The following is a 20,336-nucleotide window of genomic DNA, read 5'->3' as shown; positions in this document are numbered from 1 at the left end:
ACTGAACAATTCTCTTGTATTACGTTAACAAATACGAGCCTCTTGTAATTCCAGGACGAAACATGAGAGAAGACGTTAAGATCGGGCGTTTTGAAAATAAACAACCCCTAAATAATGTGAATAAAACGCGAATTATTTCGAATCGTTTCGAGTATATCAGGGGTGCTCATTACGTCGATCGCGATCGACCGGTCGATCGCGAAGGAAGTGTCGGTCGATCGCGAAGGAATGTGCGTAGATCGCGTCACATAAAATAGTAGTAGATGAATCGCACATCTGCACTGACGGTTGTATTTTGATTGACATTCACGGTAGCCAATCTGCAATCCACTCAACAAATTACGTTCGCCACCCCCCCCCCCCCCCCCCCCCCGCTCAACAAATTACGTTCGCCGCCACCCCGGTAGATCTTTCTGACCTGGTCATCTTATAAGTAGCTCGCAAGCTGAAAACTGTGGGCACCCCTGGAGTATATGTATAAATATTTAACTTTATTAAGTTTAACGTGCTGGGAAATATTGAAATGGACCTTGAAAGTGACGTACAAGTGTTTTAATTCCACCTTGTAAAGGTGTATGAACCCTGCAAACATGACTTAGTTCATTGCGCTGAAGCGCGGCGCGGGCGAAGCGAAGTTACAAAATTCGAGAGGTGCACGACCTCGCGAATCGCCAGCGCGCGAGGCTCTCGCGCACGGGTGGAGCCACCGCGATTACGCCATTTTCGGCGCGAGGGCGACTCGTCAAGTCTAGTTATAGTTAAGTACTCGTCAAGTCTAGTTAACGCGACTCGTCATCTACAAATAGTTATAGTAAAAGTAAAACTACAAACAAACGAGATATTATACATATAATTTATTGTTTTTCAATGTTTCACAACATACGTTCTGCAATGCACGAGTAACCCACTGTCTCCACTACTCCACTCTCCCTCAGCATTACCCACGCCTGATGTTTACCTCGGCTCACGGTCTCACTTGGCTCTACCTCAGCTTTAAAAAAATGAAATCACCATGTTTTTTATACAATACCTTTCCTATTTTGTTGCTATAAAGGTAGTTGTGTGCCTCTGTGCTTTTATAATTCCGTAGCTCTTCGCCATCTACGCCTTCGGGAAAGACGAAGTAATTGACTATATCAATATCGCTAACTTCAGGCCACAGCTTCATGTTATCAACCCACTCTGAGAGCGTTGAGGGGTGGGGCACTGGTAAAACACAGTCACCACAACTTCTTTTAACGCTCGTACTGTGCAGCCACCTAGTATTATTGGCCGTGTATTTTTAATAAAGCAGCAACGAACGTCCACTTTCTGACTCGCTCATAATGTAAACACTACAACCGGAAACCAACAACCGGATTCAGCTACGAATCATGGGAAAGGTTAAAGTTCAGGAAAATCGTGGATAACTATTTGTAGATCCGTTTGGCTCATGCGAACTATTCGTCTCTTCTTTTGGGGTGGTCTATCGTAACCCAAATACAGCTCCGGGTCAGGATGCAGCTCTGTAGGCTTCTTTTCAACAAAGTGAAACGAGCAAACATATATCCTCTTCGGATGGTATTTCAGTTTTAAAACTGCAAGCCACGCTAGGCTCCTTCCCTTCGGTATGGAATGCAAAGCAAAACGTAGTTACTTGGATATCCCCGCATGATCATGATTGAGCCGCGGACATTTTTCTCCGGTCGCGCTGTCTAATGCCAGGTTCACACTACACGACTTTTCAGTCGTCAGGTTTTTGTGCCGTTCGCACTACATGACTGGTTGTGCTGTAATCGCGAGTCTTTCAGTTGTTGTGGCTTTCACACTACATGACTGATCGGCGACGCGGGCTCACAAAGACTCTCAGTCGCTGACCGGGCTAGATATTAAACATGCTAGATATCTGCCGGTCGTCTGCGATGAGTCGGCGAGCGTCTTTCAGCAGTTCACACTACAGGACTGAGCGAGCGACGAGTGATCGCCGATTTGCTTCCGACCACAGTTTCTGTCGGCGATCTACAAAAAACAGTCAGCGACTGAAAAACCAGCCTAAGATCGTGTAGTGTGAACCGGGCATAAGCGAGGTCAGTGATCGCAAGCGCGCTGTAAATAAATCGCTGTTTTAATCGGTTTGTAGGAGGTTCTTCCCAGAGTTTTGGTAATATGACATAATTGAATGTCCACTTTCTCTCATCCCGTTAGAAGAACTCGCATTTCGTGCTCCTGTTTCTTTTTGAGCCTGCTTGAATTTTAACTTCGCATTTGGACCATTCAAAAACATTGTGGGACTGTTCAAAAGATATTAATAGATACGTGGACCGTTACATTATATTCTTGTTTGTTTCCTGACGTTTCATCCCAGTCTGTACAGTTTAAGGTAGTTTTTAAGGGTCCCAAGACAACGTGTTGGTCCGATGAACCATGATCACGGCGGGCACTAGCCACATGGTAAAACTAGCGCACATTTCTTGATCACAAGATGTAGGTTAATTGCATTAAAAAATACAGACGATTTAAATTTGAATATCTTTGGACTGGCTTGATCAAATTTGACAATTAAGGCATATTTTTTGTTATATTGTGCTGCATCTAATAAAATTATTTTAAATGTGATTAAGTAATGTTGAAAAAAATATCCAAGTTACTACAAAAGGAGCCGGACGCGGACAGTGTTTACGAAGCTGCTGGTGTTCAAAGCATATACTTTCCAACAACAACTTCAATTTTTTGAGTTGTTATGGCACCCGACAAGGGAACATGTCGAGCCTGAGCTCATACTTGAAGCACGTAATCGGTATCAAAGCCAGTTTTATTCGTCTCACTAGCAATGTTTTGGTTAGCGATGCTGAAACGCTAGCGAGACCGGAACTAAGAAACCGGGGAACGGAAATAGTGAGACGTCATGGCAACCCCCATTGGGATTCCAGGAAAAAGGTGGATAGTAAAAGTAAAACTACAAACAAACGAGATATTATACATATAATTTATTGTTTTTCAATGTTTCACAACATACGTTCTGCAATGCACGAGTAACCCACTGTCTCCACTACTCCACTCTCCCTCAGCATTACCCACGCCTGATGTTTACCTCGGCTCACGGTCTCACTTGGCTCTACCTCAGCTTTAAAAAAATGAAATCACCATGTTTTTTATACAATACCTTTCCTATTTTGTTGCTATAAAGGTAGTTGTGTGCCTCTGTGCTTTTATAATTCCGTAGCTCTTCGCCATCTACGCCTTCGGGAAAGACGAAGTAATTGACTATATCAATATCGCTAACTTCAGGCCACAGCTTCATGTTATCAACCCACTCTGAGAGCGTTGAGGGGTGGGGCACTGGTAAAACACAGTCACCACAACTTCTTTTAACGCTCGTACTGTGCAGCCACCTAGTATTATTGGCCGTGTATTTTTAATAAAGCAGCAACGAACGTCCACTTTCTGACTCGCTCATAATGTAAACACTACAACCGGAAACCAACAACCGGATTCAGCTACGAATCATGGGAAAGGTTAAAGTTCAGGAAAATCGTGGATACAGGCTTTACTTTGCGTAGTGTGGGTGCTTGCTTTAACCAGGCTTTGTCGGAACAAAGGTACATACTGTACGCGAATAACGTACTGCACGCAGTTATCCTATCCTGACGCCGTCCTCCTCGGTCTCGAGCCGCATAACTGTGTATTCTTCCGCCGCGCACACCAAACACCAAGTTCCGTGTACGACGCACGACGTCGTAATAACCCGGGGACCGCCTGTATTTCAGACATCCGAAGAGCTTCAGAGGTAGATGTAAGATAAATTCAGTATTTTATCCTTATTCTGATAAAGTTAAATTTTTATCAGAAATATAAGAGTGTTTTTTTTGAGCCGGTACAGGTGGTCAGACCGTAAGGCGTAATACAAAATCACATAATTTATGTCCTAATAAACCAACACGAAATATTAATAAAATATTTTATATATTTAAACTAACTATAATCATAATAGTTGCAATACTTTTAAACTTTATTGACATAATTTCTTTGAGTTGTCTTGTATCAGATAATTTTAATAACAGTAATAAATAAATAAATAATGAATTAATCATGCCTACACGCCTGTTTTTATCATATTGTGTCTTAATTCTGTTAACAGAATCTTTAGGTTACAGCGTTTTCTCAGAATATTAATAGAAATGTAGTTTTTTTTATTTCACCATAATGATTACCTGACTTATTTATTAATTAATTTAAAGATTAATCATTAAATATTCATTTGTTCATTCATTTTGAATATTATACTGTCATGTCCATACTATAAAGTGACTACATTTCAAATTTTATTTGAATTTGTAGTGAAATATAGAAGTTATGGTTATTTATACTGAAGAATCTCTCCACCGATCACAGACTTTTCTTCGTTTAGCTTTAATAGTCGAAGAAAAAAGGCGCATTTCTTCCATTTGAAATGTCAACTTTTTTATTTCTAAGCCAGTTTAACATGGATGGTGTTGTTCTGTTTGTATTTAAAAGCTCCATCCAGTGGTGCGATTTAATTTGCCATTTTTGGACATTAAAATTTTTTGTAAGATAAACCAGGTAATCTTACTGCTTATGTTTTTGCGATAGTGAATCTGATAAAAACAAGAGAGCTTCATACCATTTTAAAACTCACCAGGATTCACTAAATTTGACTTGATCTTTAAACAATGTTCTGGAAGAGGACCCCCAGATAACTCCATTATAAAAACATTTATGTACATTTATAGCTCAGGTGTTGCATTTTGTCGCTTCATAGATTCTCTCTTCTCTCATTACACAGGCTGTTTAGATAAATATACTTTATAAATGTGTTTATTGTGTAGAATTAGACAAAAGAGGCTACACCACATTTTCAGTAATTGCTGGCATTGTCTTTTGCCAGGAAAAATTTTCAGTCAAATGAGTACAGTTGTAAAGTGATGCACCGTTGATTTGTAAAAGCTTTATAGTGTCTCATTATAGCTTTATGGTATGAAGCAGTCTGGAAACAGTCAAGCTCCCAGTCAAGCTCCCAGTAAGCCCCCAGTCAAGTTCCCAATAAGCTCCCAGTAATCTTTCCAGCTGGTCTTTTTGTTTCTGTTGGAGAACCTGACTTTCCCCATTAAGGGTCGTCCTCTCCTGTAAAGTAGGACATCTATTCTCTCCATCACACTCAGCCCAGAAAATATCCCTTGACCCCAAATGAGGGGGATTGAGGCCAGCAGGTAATGAGGGAAAACGGGCTTCAGTGTGAATGCAGATTGGGGCTCTCGGGGAAGACCACATAACAACCTGCTGGAGGCTCACGTTGCCCATTACTGTCACTATTTCATGTCATACAGATGAAGAGATTGTGATGAATGATGTGCAGTGATGAACAGGTTGTTGTTTATACAGGACACAAGGGAGGACATGTCTGTAAAATAGGCAGCAGGACACTTTGGAGGACAAATCTGTAAAATAGGCAGCAGGACACTTTGGAGGACAAATCTGTAAAGAAGGCAGCAGGACACTTTGGAGGACATGTCTGTACAGGCAGCAGTTGCCCTGTGGACACTGTGCATTGGTGCTTTCCCCAACAAGCATAATAAGAGTGTTGCTTGTGTTTGCAGACATCTGTGCATGACTGTGTGATGTAATTAATCTCACAAGAGTGGGGTTGGAGGAGTTGTTGGGGTCAGGGCTTTGATAGTGATTTAAATATGCATACGGAGATGTTTAAATATGCATATGGTGGTGCTTGTTTGTGTAATGAGCAGTTAATGTGATAGGCAGCATGATGGCTCGTGCATGCAGATTATTGAGTTTCCTCACCTGTGAGTGGGTGATGAGGGGGGAGGGGAGGGGCTGCTTAACTCTGTGAACTCTCCCTGAACACGCAGTTGAGTGACTGAAACCATCCCACACTGTTACTGTCATACGTGTGACAGTCAAAGGCACAACAGAGGAGGGTGTGTGTGTGTGTGTGTGTGTGTGTGTGTGTGTGTGTGTGTGTGTGTGTCTAAACTGGGCAGGTGTTTGGTTTAGGAGTGTATGGAGTGTATATTGAGTGTAGTCAGTATACTGTGTATTGAGTGTACTGAGTATATTGAGGGTATTGAGTATACTGAGTGTATTATTGAGTCTACATAGTGTACATTGAGTGTATTGTTTACTGAATGTACAGTGTGTATTGTTGAGTGTACAGAGTGTACATTGAGTATATCGAGTATAGTGAGTGTTTCGAGTTTATTGAGTGTGAGTGTACTGAGTATATTTAGTGTGCTGTGTGTGTGAACATTTTTTTTTCTTTTGTCCATATTACTACTATCATTGTAGTTTAAGAATCTCATGTCTGTACTGAAATCCGTTGCTATTTTCAGGCTGTCAGAAGGGGGTGGTGATAGCTAGGTCTTAGCTCAGTGAATTATGTAGTGTTGCGTGACAGGTACATTTGTAGCTTTATTGCTGACCTGCTGCTACTGTCAATAGATGCTTCAATGAAAATGTGCTTTCCCACAATGCATGCTGGGTAATTGCCACAAGGGCAAACAAAAACTAAATAAGAAAAACAAATTTGGCTCAGCAAGGAGAATTTATCCTGTCATCAGAATGTTTATATCATCCTCAGAATGTTTATATTATCCTCAGAATGTTTAGATTTTCCTCAGAATGTTCAGATTATCCTCTGAAGGTTTAGATCATTATCAGAATGTTTTTATAATCCTCAGAATAGATTATCCTCTGATTGTATAGTTTATTCTCACAATGTTTCCATTATTCTCATTAGATTGATCTTTTTCTCAGAATGTTGCTCATCTTCGGAACATTTATTGTGAATTTGGGTGACTGAAAACTCATGCCCCACTGAGTCAACAAACAGAAGTTAATTGCAAATGAAAATTTGCATCATATCACTAGCAGTGGCAGGAAGTGGCAGTGTTAGCATTCAACCATTAAGTGATCATACAATGTGGTTGTGGAGGGAGAGAGAAATTGTTGTAGAGGTTTGTGAATTATTATACTGGGGGGGGACAGCTGATGTGGATGGAGAGAGAGTTGTAGAGGTTGGGAGCGTTGTTATGTAAGGACCAGGGGTTGTTGTATGTGGGTTCACGGGAGTGATAAGGAAGGGAGATGTTACACTTGAATGCCTCATTTATAGGGCAATTACAGTAAGGGAGCCAGCTCCAGAGGGATGTGTGTTTGTTTGGTGTTTGTTGTGTGTGAGGATGGTCATAATTAGCCTTAATCTTTATCTTTAGCCTTTAGTAGTTTTTATCACTGAAATATGTACAGAGTTGATAAAACCAATATATAGAATTCAGTGATACAGATAACTGTAAACTATAGCAGTTTTATATCAGAGCGTGTGTGTTTTTCTCTCTCTGACTGTGTGTGTGTGTGTGTGTGTGTGTGTGTGTGTGTGTGTGTGTGTGTGTGTGTGTGTGTGTGTGTGTGTGTGTGTGTGTGTGTGCGTGCGTGTGTGTGTGTGTGTGTGAAGTGAGCTGAGACTAGTTTGACTGATAGCTCTGTGGGATGAAATGAGAACTGAAGAGGTTGCTTGTGAAACATGATTTATCTGATCACTCTGGGAGCGTTCAGGCATGGATGCTGGGTAATGCAGTTTGCATGCAAGGATGCTGGGTAATGGAGTTTGCATCTAACTCTGGCAGGAAGCCTCAGAGGTGTGCCACATTGTAGCAGGTGTCCAGCGTCAGTTGTCCAACGCCAGGTGTGCTCTACATACTAAAGGTTCATTGTCTGTGTAAATCTTCCTGCTCTTATCTTGAAGGGTGGATTGAACTGAAAGTTTTACATGCCCGCCTTGTATCTAATAATTCAGTGATCTCGTGTTTATGTCCACATAGGGCTGGGTATCGATTCAAATTCCAAGAATCGATCCGATTCCGATTCTGAAGATTAAGAATCAGTTTATTTCGATTTAATCCGATTTAATCGATTCGATCCGATTCGATCCAATTCGGGGTTTAGTGTTATTAAAAATGTATTTATTTGAGCTGTTTCCTGACTATGTACAGAAGCAACATGTTAAAACTAGTATTATATCAATATTAATCAGCAAATAGTTACTGGTAGTTGGTAGTTACTGATGGCTGGAAGACTGGTGAAAAGGGTATTCATAAATCTACCTTCAAGAAAGGTAATCCAGGACAATAAACAGAGGACATCTTTGAGGTGTCTATATCTGCAACAGTGGACTCCTACTGGGACACTAACCAGTGCATTATTATAATGATTGAAATAATTAAGAAGTCACCCAAAAGCTGTTGCTACCAAATGCATTTTTATTTTAAAAGTGCTCACACTTAATAAACTGAAAGTATAAAATGTAAACGTGTATTTTTCTTTAAAGTGAGAATATAAGAACAGAACTCTCACGTTACGGTCCCCGACCACTCCCTGTTGGGCGTGTGTTAACGTTGTCTGCGTCTACTCGTCTGCATCTGTGTATCTCCGTGGGTGCGGGTGCGTCTTGTGATAATCCTCACCTGTGGCTCGTCTCGTCATCACGTGGGGTTTGTGTGGTTTGTCTACTTAATGTGCGTTCGCGCAGCGTCCTGTGCTCGTTGTTTGAGTCACACATGTTCTATGTAAACGTGTTTTATGTGCGCTGTCTGCGCTTCGGTAAATGTAATAAACGTAACGATTTGGAAAGTGCAAAGGATTCTGTCTCGTCCATCGCCTTGCGCCCAAAGTTACAAGAGCATTTTTTAACTTTTTTAAACTGTAAAAACACTGGGTAAACTGTCAGTGACATGGACTAACTGTAAATAGTCACTGACACTGGATAAACTGTCCTTCTGTTTTTAGATTGCCGTTTGACTATCGTCGTTACCGTCACTGTCCGACGCCATGTTGTTTTACAGTTAGTTAGCCCGAGCACGCCTGCGTGAATTCAGTGACGAGGCGGGGGTAAAAGTTTACCAAAAAATCGATCTTTGGACGTACGAATCGATTATCAGATCATCATATGCGAATCGATTCTGAATCGGAAAATCGATTTTTTCAACACAGGCCTATGTCCACACATCTCTCCCTTTTCTCCTCCTCAGGTTACGCGGCTACATTAAAGTCAACAATCATTTAATTAATAGAATACAGATACACTAAACTATTTTCCATTCCCCAAAATATGTTTTCTGGATGAAAGAAAAATTAACATAAAATAAAACAACATGAAATGAACAACAGTGTTGTGTGTATAGCTGGAAGGTTTGGGTAAAAAAAGCGAAAAGAAAACAACCAGCACATTTGATGCAGATCGTGACTGAAACATCCTACCAGAGGGCAGGTAGATCATGAGTGGAGGGGGTGTAGGGGGTAGCGAGGGTGGTGGGGTGGAGTGGAGGAGCTGAGGGGTGGAGTCGATGAGGGGTGGAGGTGGAGTGGAGAAGTGGAAGGGTGGAGCTCCTCCCAAACCTCCCTAACCAATCATGTGCTTGAACAGTTCGGCCTTTCTGCAGTAGCACGTCTCTTATGCTGCTCATCAGTTCTGTCTGTCGGGTTTGACGACGGTCTGCCCAGAGTTTGGTGCAGTCATTAGTGCGTCTGGTACAGCTGTGTTCATGAAAGGTGAAGTCACTGCTGTCCTGACACGCTGGCTGTGCAGCTGTGTTTGCAGGGGGCTGGCTGGGCATCATCACTCTGGTGTGTAAGCTGAAGTGCCCCCCCGTTGTTTCTCCATGTGGGCGGTGGGACTGTCGGGCCGCCTGGGGGCTTTGCGATCTCTCCTCATCTGTCCTGATGTGCAGCTGTGACAGGTGTTTGGTTCTATGATGCCCACTGTAGAAAAAGTGTCAGGACTCCTTAACAGTTCTGCCTCTTCCTGCTACAGCCACCATCTTAGGCCCCTTTTTCTGAAAGGTTTGTGGATATTGTGGGAGAGTTGTGGATATGATGTGACTGGTGGTCTGCAGCTGTGACTGGTGCTCTGTAGCTGTGACTGGTGCTCTGTACCTGTGACTGGTGCTCTGTACCTGTGACTGGTGCTCTGTAGCTGTGACTGGTGCTCTGCTTCTGTGATTGGTGCTCTGCAACTGTGACCAGAGTCCTGCACGGGTCCGTTTTTTGAGACCCGCACCCACCCATATCCGCAGAGTACAGCACCCACCCACCCGCGAACCTGTGGCTATTTCAAAGTTAAATCCGTACCCGCCCGGACCCGTTAATATTCTACCCGTTACCTACCCGTGCCCGTGAAAAATCACACAAATCGAAAGTATTCCTATAGAGCACTTTATTTATCAATGCGCCTCTGAAAAAACGTCAGTACAACACAAAATAAAATCTAAGGTCGCTGTGCAGGAACAGTATTCCTATCTAAAAGTAGCAACTGGTAAAACACAAGAAAATTTATGTAGCCAACCGGTGCCATAACATAATGCAAAACGAGAGGGAACAAATGCCAGTATAACAACTAAATAAAACCGCATAGGTTCACAGTGGTAGTAGTTGCCTATCTGCTGTGGCGGGAGCAGCACGCTAAGTTCTCTCTTCTCATTTTTCTTTGTTCTAGCACGGCCACCCATTTAGCTTTGTAATCACCAAGCAAGCTACAATAAATGCCCGGTACTGCGTTATAACCAGCCTCTGCTCATGTTTCCACTGGAAAAGAACCAAAGTTTGGGTATTACCCCAGAACGGGTGAAGAGTAAAGTTCAGCCCGTTCTGGCCAACGGAGCTACGGTATAAGCAAGCTCCCCCTGAGCTTCGCCACCACGATCGGGAGACGGTAATCAGGCAAAAGGTAACACTATGTTCATTACGTAGCAAAAGCCTACTAAAAATGACCACTTATTCACGAGCTACCCACCCGTATTTAACTTACCCGCCTGCATACCCACCCGTATTTAACTTACCCGCCCGCATAGCCTACCCACCCGTGTGTAAAACCCACCCATTTCCCGCGGGTACCCGACCCGGTGCAGGATTCTAACTGTGACTGGTCCTCTGTAGCTGTTACTGGTGCTCTGCAGCTGTGACTGGTGCTCTGCAGCTGTGACTGGTCCTCTGTAGCTGACTGGGGAAGACTTTTTGCTGTTTGTATGGCCCTTCCTACATCCCCATTGGACTGAGGATCATGGAGTGAGTAAGTGATGTACTTGAGGTCATATTCTCTTCATCTTATTCTCTGTCGTCATGGCTGGCTCCCTGCGTTGGATGGGGCAACGGCTTCAACATCTTTCTACTCAGACAGTGACAGTTCATGATATCTGTGCTTATTCCTGGCCACCATACTGTTCACTATGGTTAGTCAGTTCTTGAGGGCCCTTGTGAATTCTAATCACTCATTTGTGAGTTTGACAGGGTAATTCTGCCCTCGTAGCAGTAGTCAGTCTGATTCACTCAGCAGTGCTCTAATATGACCAGGTGGGTGGTGTCACTGAGGTGCTGTGTTTGGCCTGTTCTTCAACATCTCCATGTTGTGTATGCTCACCACAGCTGTAGGTGACACTGGTCTGTATGCCAACTTCCTCCTACAGGTCAGAGGGTGTCACCACATTCAGATGACGTGAGGAGATGAGAGAGTTCTCGTTGTTCTAACTCACATGTGCTGGAGCCCCAAGGGATTCCCACTGGCACCTGCAGTTGTAGAAACATCACAGAAGGTCAGAACTGGAAAGGAGTCAGAATCCTTTTAGGAAAATTGCGTGACCCCATGTCTACAATGATCCTGACAGATTGTCCATTGGCTGCTGGGGGAAGAATCTGTACAGGTTATCAATCATATCTAATGTAGGTCTCAGGGCTGTGATGTTCCGACGTGATTCCGGGTCCTTTATTGCCCACACTCTGTCTGGATCTGGACTGATGCTGTGTGTGCTGATATTGTTTTGGTAAGGACAACACTGTATTCACTTTCACGGTTTCAGCTCTGTTTTGTTGGGTTTCAGCCCTGTTGTGACTTGCTCACAGCTCTGACCAGCTGTAATGCTCCTCCTTGCCTTAAACAGGACATCTTCCATATAACATCACTCTTTCCAACTCACCCAGGAGTGCCCTAAACGCCCAGGAGCCCCCTAATCACCCAGGAGCACCATAAACGCCTAAAAGCGCCCTAATTGCCCAGGAGCGCCTTAATTGCCCAGGAGCACCATAAACCCCTAGAAGCGCCCTAAACGCCTAGAAGTGCCCTAACCGCCTAGAAGTGCCCTAAGCTTTTGCTGAACTTATTTCTGTTTATCCCAAATGGCACTGAAGGAGGTCGTGGTCAGAGTCATGCACTCTTCATTCAGAGGTACTGGCCAGATGCCACTAGCAGCTCTCAGACTTGGGCACTGAGAATCATGTCTCTGAGCATTGGCAGGATATGGTTCCCTTAAAGCTTTGTTGAGTCAGCAAAACCAGTGTCTATTATGCCATTCACTTTGAAGCACCATGTGTATGTGAACTTCAGGATGCTCCAGGAAGATCCAGAGACGGCATCCCTTTTTAAGGATCCTCCACTTATCTTCTACACACAAGACAACATAAAAGACATGCTTATCGCCAGGGAGATAAATGACCATTCAGATAGTGACTCTAGCTCCCTAGATGTGCAACATGGAAATGTATCAACAAACTAACCTGGCGCAAAAGCCTGACCCATTCATCCTCATGCATTACTGTGGGATCTGTCTGCTGTTTCACTTACAGGATGTGCGGTCAGCTTTACACTGGAGAAACCAAGAGAAGGTTTGCTGATCATTTAGTTGATTACGTTGGGACCATCAGAATTAAGGAGGTGATGGTCTGAAGGTGTTCAGTGGCTAGGCATTTAAAAGGTATTTAAAGCAAGGAGTTTCTCTGGAAATCCTGTCTACTTCACTGCATATATATATACATGTGTACATATATAAATATACATATATAAATATACTTTATTACAGACACCTGTCCAACTGTTGATTAATGCAAATGTCGAATCAGCCAATCACATGGCAGCAACTCGATGCAATTAGGCAAGATGATCTGCTGCAGTTCAAACCGAGCATCAGAATGGGGAAGAAAGGCAGTGGCATGAAAGTGGCATGGATACCAGAGGTCAGAGGAGAATGGCCAAAGTGGTTTGAGCTGATAGAACGGCAACAGTAACTCAAATAACCAGATGGGCTACAGCAGCAGAAGACCACACTGGGTGCCACTCTTGTCAGCTAAGAACAGGAAACAGGAGTCTACAATTCGCACAGGCTCACTAAAATTGGACAATAGAAGATTGGAAAATTGTTGCCTGGTCTAATGATTCTTGATTTCTGCTGTGGCATTCAGATGGTAGTGTCAGAATTTGGCATCAACAACATGAAAGCATGGATCCATCCTGCCTTGTATCAACAGTTCAGGCTGGTGGTGGTGGTGCAGTGGTGTGGGGGATGTTTTCCTGGCAGCTTGCCTGAGTATAGTTGCTGACCATGTCCATCTCTTTATGACCACAGTGTACCCATCTTCTGTTGGCTACTTCCAGCAGAATAATGCGCCATGTCAAAGCGCGAATCATCTCAGACTGGTTTCTCAATCCAATAGAGCACCTTTGGGATGTGGTGGAACGGAAGATTTGCATCATGGATGTGCAGCCGACGAATCTGCAGCAACTGTGTGATGCTATCATGTCAATATGGACCAGACTTTCTGAGGAATGTTTCCAGTATCTTGTTGAATCTATGCCATGGCAGTTCTGAAGACAAAAGTGTGTCCAACCCAGTACTAGCAAGGTGTGTGTGTGTGTCTGTCTCCTCAGACTCTGTCCTCCTATCTACCCTCTCCTCAGACTCTGTCCTCCCCGCTTGCTCATTCAAGGCTCATGTTCTCTGCATTCGTTTTTAATTGCCCCCCCCCCCCCCCCCCCCCCTCTTTTAATTGTCCTCTGCTGCAGAGTTTCTACTCCCAGGGCACCTGCCTTTCTGGCCTTGTTTCTCTCTGGAGAGGAAGAACTGTAGCACTGTCTATCATAAGGCGGGTTTATGATTTTGTCCCTGTCTGCTCATGACTGTAGCGTGCACTGCTGTGTACTGGGGTGCCCTGGTGTGAATTGGTGTGTACTGATGTGAACTGGTGTCTTTTTTGAAGCAGTGTATGGCCTGCTTGGAAGCATATAGCAACTAATAAAGTTGTGAGTGGCCATCGCAAAAATATGGTCACAACAATTCCTTTTAAAAAGTACAACTGTTAAACATTAAATACCTTCAGTAGAGTTTGGGGTAGGAGATGGTGTTCACCTGGGTTCCTTGAAGATGTTTAGTGGTAGTAGATGGATAGTGGGTCAGATATTGGAATTTAATATCTTCCTAATTATTTCTGCGGCATGGACCATCATGTAAATATAGTGTTCCAGCACCCAAAGGTAAATCAAATATGCAGGATGAGCTAAATGTGTTTATGACGGGTTATAAAGAGACCAAGTGGACATGCATTCATCTGGACATGAATACTACCGTATACTCCTGTATTTTACTCTGCTGTAATACTGAATTACTCACACTCCTGTGTTTCTGTTCCCGGGCACACCAACAAAGTGATTCATTTAAATGAGTTCAATAATGATTCACCTAAACAAGCTCAATCGACAAATGTTCCTTCTCGCTGTTTGCTGTTTGGAATCTTTGGACTGTCCAAACAAATTTTGCTTATTGTAAAAGTATTTTCAGTCCTACTCTGTGTGGCCTAGTGTGATGTATCTGCACACAACCACAGTACAACCACAGTACAGACACAGTACAGAAACAATACATCACTGGCCCTTAAAGGTGTTGGCCAGCCGGCGTGGTGCTTTAGCAGACTGTGGGGTGTCAGTGTTTGACTTCATCTACAGCGTATCCCATGGAGACGGTGCTGTTTGACTGCACTGATGAAGAGAAAAATACATTTCTGCATTTCTTGGCATATATAGCTGCATTAATATCCATTTAGGAGTGTTCATGATTGGAATTACAAATACGGTTATATTTGCGCTCTGTATATTATAAAGGATGTCCATTTAAATTTCCATCAGTGGGTCCCTTGTGGTGTGGTCATGTTCAGTAATAACACAGATGATTAAAGGGTAATGTTTCAGACGGCATGGTCATCTATTGATGTTCCATCTGAAACCTAAATTAGAACAAACGCCTCCAGACTGCATTAATGCCCTTCACTCGGTCACAATACTTATTAACAAACTGCAAAGGGATTTGCAAAAATGTTATATATATGTTTAGCATATATATTTACTGTTTAGATATCTGTTTTCAATCTAAATAAGTAAGCATAGCTCCTGTTCACACTATCATATTGTCATGTTTTCAACTTCTGTCCATGTGCAACACTGCAACTGCTAACACTTTCGAGTTGTGGGAGGGGTGTTTGTATGGGAGGGGTTTTTATATGCGAAGAGTGTTTGTATGGTAGGGATGTTTGTACGGGAGGGGTGTTTGTATGGTAGGTATGTTTGTATGGGAGGGGTGTTTGTATGGTAGGTATGTTTGTATGGGAGGGGTGTTTGTATGGTAGGTATGTTTGTATGGGAGGGGTGTTTGTATGGGAGGGGTATTTGTATGGGAGGAGTGTTTGTATGGGACGGGTGTTTGTATGGGAAATGTTTGTATGGGAGGGGTATTTGTACAGTTTGCTAATGCTTCCATCACTCTGGAGTTTGCATGCAGGCTGCAAGGGTGAATGTGCACAGCCCCTGCTGGTTACCCTAATGAGGTCCAGCTCTTCAGAGAGTGTCTGGAGGGAGGGGCTAAGCTGTGGGGTTCAGGGGCCAAACACAGATCTGGCAGGTCATCTCCTCCGTTCTCCTCATGCTCTGGATCACCAGCGGCTTCAGGGCATTTGCCACCTTGGAGAGTTTCATTCCAGCCTGATTTAACATAACTATCACAGGCACATAGAGGAATAATTTGATAATAGATTAGATTGTCGTAAATTAGCATTGTTAAATTACTCAGATATCTTGTATCTCTGGAAATTAGTACCTTCAAAATGGTACATATATTTACGCTCCACTAGCTTGATCTAAGACTGTTTTCTTTGAAGATCATGGTTGCATTAACAGTAACGTACGGTATTTTTAATCACCAATACATATTGCAGATAAATGTTTGCAGTACACAGCATATCAAAAACCTCAAAAACAATGTGAATGAGAATATTTATTACCAAACACACAATTTCTGCAGAAACTCAGCACAACACCGTTGAAATGGGTCTGTTTTTCACTAATGTGTTGTGTTTCTCTCGAAGCTCACACTATAGAGTCTGGAATGTGAATGGATGCCTGAGCTGCCCTCCAGACGCCCCCTTGCACAAGCATTTGAGCTGCCCTCCAGACGCCCCCGTGCACAAGCATTTGAGCTGCCCTCCAGACGCCCCTGTGAACAAGCATTTGAGCTGCCCTCTAGACGCCCACGCCGACGTACACCAGCATTTGAACTGCTCTCGAGATGCCCCCGTGCACAAACATTTGAGTTGCCCTTCAGACGCCCACTTGGAAAAGAGTTTGAGCTGCCCTCAATACGCCCACGTGCACAAGCCTTTGTGACCCTCCCCTTGGCTGGCCCGGCTGGGGCGGGCTGCCTCTCTGCTGGGGCACTGCAGGATGAGGAGTCCTCTGCTGCTGATGGCCTGCCTGTGTGTCTGCATGGAGGCCCGTGGAGCTCTGAGGACTACAGGTGGCTCGAGGAGAGGAGCAGGGAGGCCAATGGGAGCACCTGGAGACGGAGCCTTACTGAGACGCTCCAAACGTGGCTGGATGTGGAACCAGTTCTTCCTGCTGGAGGAGTACACTGGAAGTGATGACCAGTATGTGGGAAAGGTAGGCAGCTTCCTGCTTCCTGTGCTGCATCTTGGTTTATCTGAGTGAGCCATGTTTGCTACAGCTTGGTGTTTTGTGTCTTGGTGTTTATTTACCTCACATTGTTTACACAGAAACATTTAAGCTTTTAATATATAGTAACGTCTTGCACCAGCTGCATTTATGAAGTAGCGGCATTTCTCCACTGCCTTAGATAGTAAACCTGTAAAGTTTGGCAGTATGATGAAATTGTAAGAATAATACTTGGAATACATGTGATGATATAGTTATCAGTGCTGTAGTGATCTGTGTAAGACAGAGTGATCATCCGGTGACCTGTATAGGAGTTGTGGCCCTGTGCTTGTGTGCTTGTAAAAGTGACTTCATGGACAATTATTCCCATTAGTGAGGAGAGTCACACACATTCCACCAACAGTTTACACTGTGGGGAAATCTACAGAAATCTTCTCAAACTATCAAGACTCATTTAATTACATTTCTTTTATATTTCTATAAACTGAACACTGAAATGTTTACTCACCGTTAAACAACCAGGAAACAGCCCTGGATACAGGACAGCAATAACATCTCTTCTTAAAACACTTCAGTGTTTTTGTCCTGAACACTGTTCTGAAACTCAGTGAGACTCACTCACTGTTCTCTGTCCTGAGGAGGGTAATGTCCTGTGGCTTGTTATTGAGAGATATTGAGTGAATACTCACCTGTTATATAATCATCTGTACAACCTGTTATATAGTCACCTGTATAACATCTTATATAGTCATCTGTATAACCTGTTATACAGTCATCTGAACTGTGGTGTACAGTCTACATCCATTCAGCCCCCTGTAATCTAAGTGGGGGCAGTGGCAAGGGATTCCTCCTCCATTAAGACAGGATTATCATCTGATCATGATACTGATAAAACAAGATTATTATCTGACCCTCACATTGACCAGTGCAGACTCTTTTTTATGGCTAGATCACCAGTGGGTTAGTGAACTAGCCAGAACCACCAGGGCTACATGGTCCCTTACAACCTTCAGAACACAGCTGAAGATCTGACGATCTGATCACCAGAACACCAGATATCAGCTGCCACTCTGCATGGTCTTCCTCTTGAACATTTCCCTTTTTGTTTGATACAGGTTTCTTTATTGTTTTCTCTCTATGCACTTTAATTCACTGCTAATTACACATTTTTCATCGCCAGAACTAAAAAAAACACTCTAGAATCAGAGCACTCTCGTTTCATTAAATCTCTCTAGAATGCGAGCACTCATGTTTTATTAAACTGCTCTAGAATCAGAGCACTTATGCCTCATTAAACCTCTCTAGAATATGAGCATGTATGCTTCATTAAACAGCTCTAAAATCAGAGTACTCATGCTTTATTACACCTCTCTAGAATATGAGCACTTACACTTCATTAAACCACTCTAGAATCAGAGCACTCATGCTTTATTAAACCGCTCTAGAATCAGAGCACTCATACTTTATTAAACTGCTCTAGAATCAGGTTCTTTCTTCTAATAGTATAATAGTAGGAATTCCTTGTAATTGTATTGAATCTGGAGTTTTATTGCACATATGCCGCTCTCAGAGGTAGATATTCCAAGTAAAACTCCTTCCCAGGATTTTATTCAAGCTTGCTGGATTTTCTAATTAGTGCCAGGTAACACAATCCAGGAAGCCTGAGCAAAATCTTGGTGAGGACTTTTCCTTTCTGAACCTGGAACGTCCACCTCTGGCTGCTTTCCTCCAACACAAGCTGTAGGTAAAACTGAAGACATAATATCTCTCACCGTGGTGAAAATCATCGGCCAAATATATAAACATTGGCTGTCGTATGTGCTGGTTACCCAGATGCATAAACATAAACATAAACATGAAGGTTTTATGTTTTTCTCTTATGTTCTCTTCTGGCTCCAGTCTGGCTGGGACTCTGTGAATTAAACAAGTTACTAGAGACACAGTCCAGCATCAGTACAGCAGTGTGGGGAGTGAAGATGAGGATACCACAGACCGCAGGTGGTGGAGTGACTTTGCCAGCCTCCCTGCATGCAAATGAGTCAGAAAGTGCGTGTGTGTGCGTGTGTGTGTGTGGCTAATAAATATCCCAATCAACATGTATCCACGTAGTCCTTTAGTTCTTTAAACTGTTCTTAGTTGGATTTTGAGGTACTTCCCATCACCAAAGCTTTCCAGAAGACGGTTAGTTCTGTAGGTTCAGCTGTTATCATGGCTAATGTGCTACTCTGTCCTGTTAAAGCACAGCCAGGTTGGCTGTAATAATGGCTCTGAGCTCCAAGTTTGCAGGATATTCATTAAGTGCTTAGACAAGCATAAGAAATAATTGAAGCTTTCACAAAAATGTAACTTTTTGGTTTTGGGCTAATACATTATCAAATTATGTGTGTGCTGACAGGGCAGTATTTTGTCTCCAGCAGATTCAGTATTTTTTCTCAAGCAGGTTGAGTATTTTGTTTCCAGCATGTTGAGTATTTTGTCTCCAGCAGGTTGAGTACCCCCTCTTCACAGCAGCAGTCTGACTGAGCTAACTGAGACTGAGATGTGTCATATAAAATCAGGACCCATTATGCACCTGTCCTGTCCACTGTTGTATTAAGTAAACATAATAGCGTTATGTACGGTAATCAGGATACCAAATTGGAACGTGCCTGTATTACAGTTATTGAAAAAATACAGTGATTACTGGTATGTTGTAAAGATATGGTGATTAGTGGTATGTTGTAAATATATGGTGATTATTGGTACATTCTAAAGATATAGTGATTAATGGTATGCTCTAAAGATATGGTGATTCATGTCTTTCATTTCATTACACACTGCAGTGCTGGCAGGTTTTGTTTCATGTGGATATGAGATTGTTTTGTCAATATGGTACTTGTTTCATATGACTTTATACATATTATAGCTTGATGAAATTAAATTGCTTTCGTTGACAAATCACACATTGCTAGAGTTCAGTCATCGATGCAGAACATTTCTTGTTATTTCCTGTAATTATCAGATGTGCTTTAAATAGATAATGAGTCTGAATCTGTAACAGAATACATTTTTTAAGTAATGGCCCTGGGTTTGGGTATGTCGATATGAGAGTATAGGAATATGTGTATGTGAGGTTGTATTTTGAGTAAAACACTAGTGGTCCTTGTCTGATCCAATCAGATTATGGTCCTTGTCTGATCCAGTCAGATCCTCTGTGCACTCAGCTAGCCCACTGTCTTGCTTGCTCACTTATGTGTCACCCTGGATTTCAGGGTGCGTGTAAGAGATCAGACGTATGAAACCACAGCTCAAAGCACAGTGAAAACATCTGAGTCAGAAAGACAGGGGTCAGAGGGTTCAGCAATATGTGTGAACAAGCAGAGCCCCTGCCATGAGAAAGGAACCCACAGATACTGGGGTGTACTGGGTTGAACTGGTCTGTGTTGGGCTGGATAATGAACCAGACCGTAGTGAATAGGCTTTACTGTGTGCTGTAACTAGTGGGTCCTGGCCTATTTCAGACTTTTTCCTTTCAATTCTAACTATAGCAAAGTCATTTATCATACATCCAAACATTCTAAACGAATCTAGT

The 20,336-nt window shown here is 42.8% G+C and overlaps 1 protein-coding gene across 4 annotated transcripts in view; it reads left to right on the top strand.

Annotated features, from left to right (window-relative positions):
• The window catches only part of LOC143510959 (cadherin-10-like), a 43,428-nt gene that overhangs the window by 8,432 nt on the left and 14,660 nt on the right, over window positions 1–20,336 (top strand). For all 4 annotated transcript variants that reach the window (XM_077000880.1, XM_077000879.1, XM_077000881.1 and 1 more), the window contains one exon: window positions 16,183–16,753. In XM_077000880.1, coding sequence (XP_076856995.1) covers window positions 16,538–16,753 — 216 coding nt within the window. In that variant the 5' untranslated portion in view covers window positions 16,183–16,537. The remainder of the gene's footprint in view (window positions 1–16,182; window positions 16,754–20,336) is intronic.

The sequence above is a fragment of the Brachyhypopomus gauderio genome, chromosome 3 (genome assembly GCF_052324685.1).
Source record: "Brachyhypopomus gauderio isolate BG-103 chromosome 3, BGAUD_0.2, whole genome shotgun sequence".
In the NCBI taxonomy this organism is placed as follows: domain Eukaryota; kingdom Metazoa; phylum Chordata; class Actinopteri; order Gymnotiformes; family Hypopomidae; genus Brachyhypopomus; species Brachyhypopomus gauderio.
This window is presented reverse-complemented; position numbering and strand designations above follow the sequence as displayed.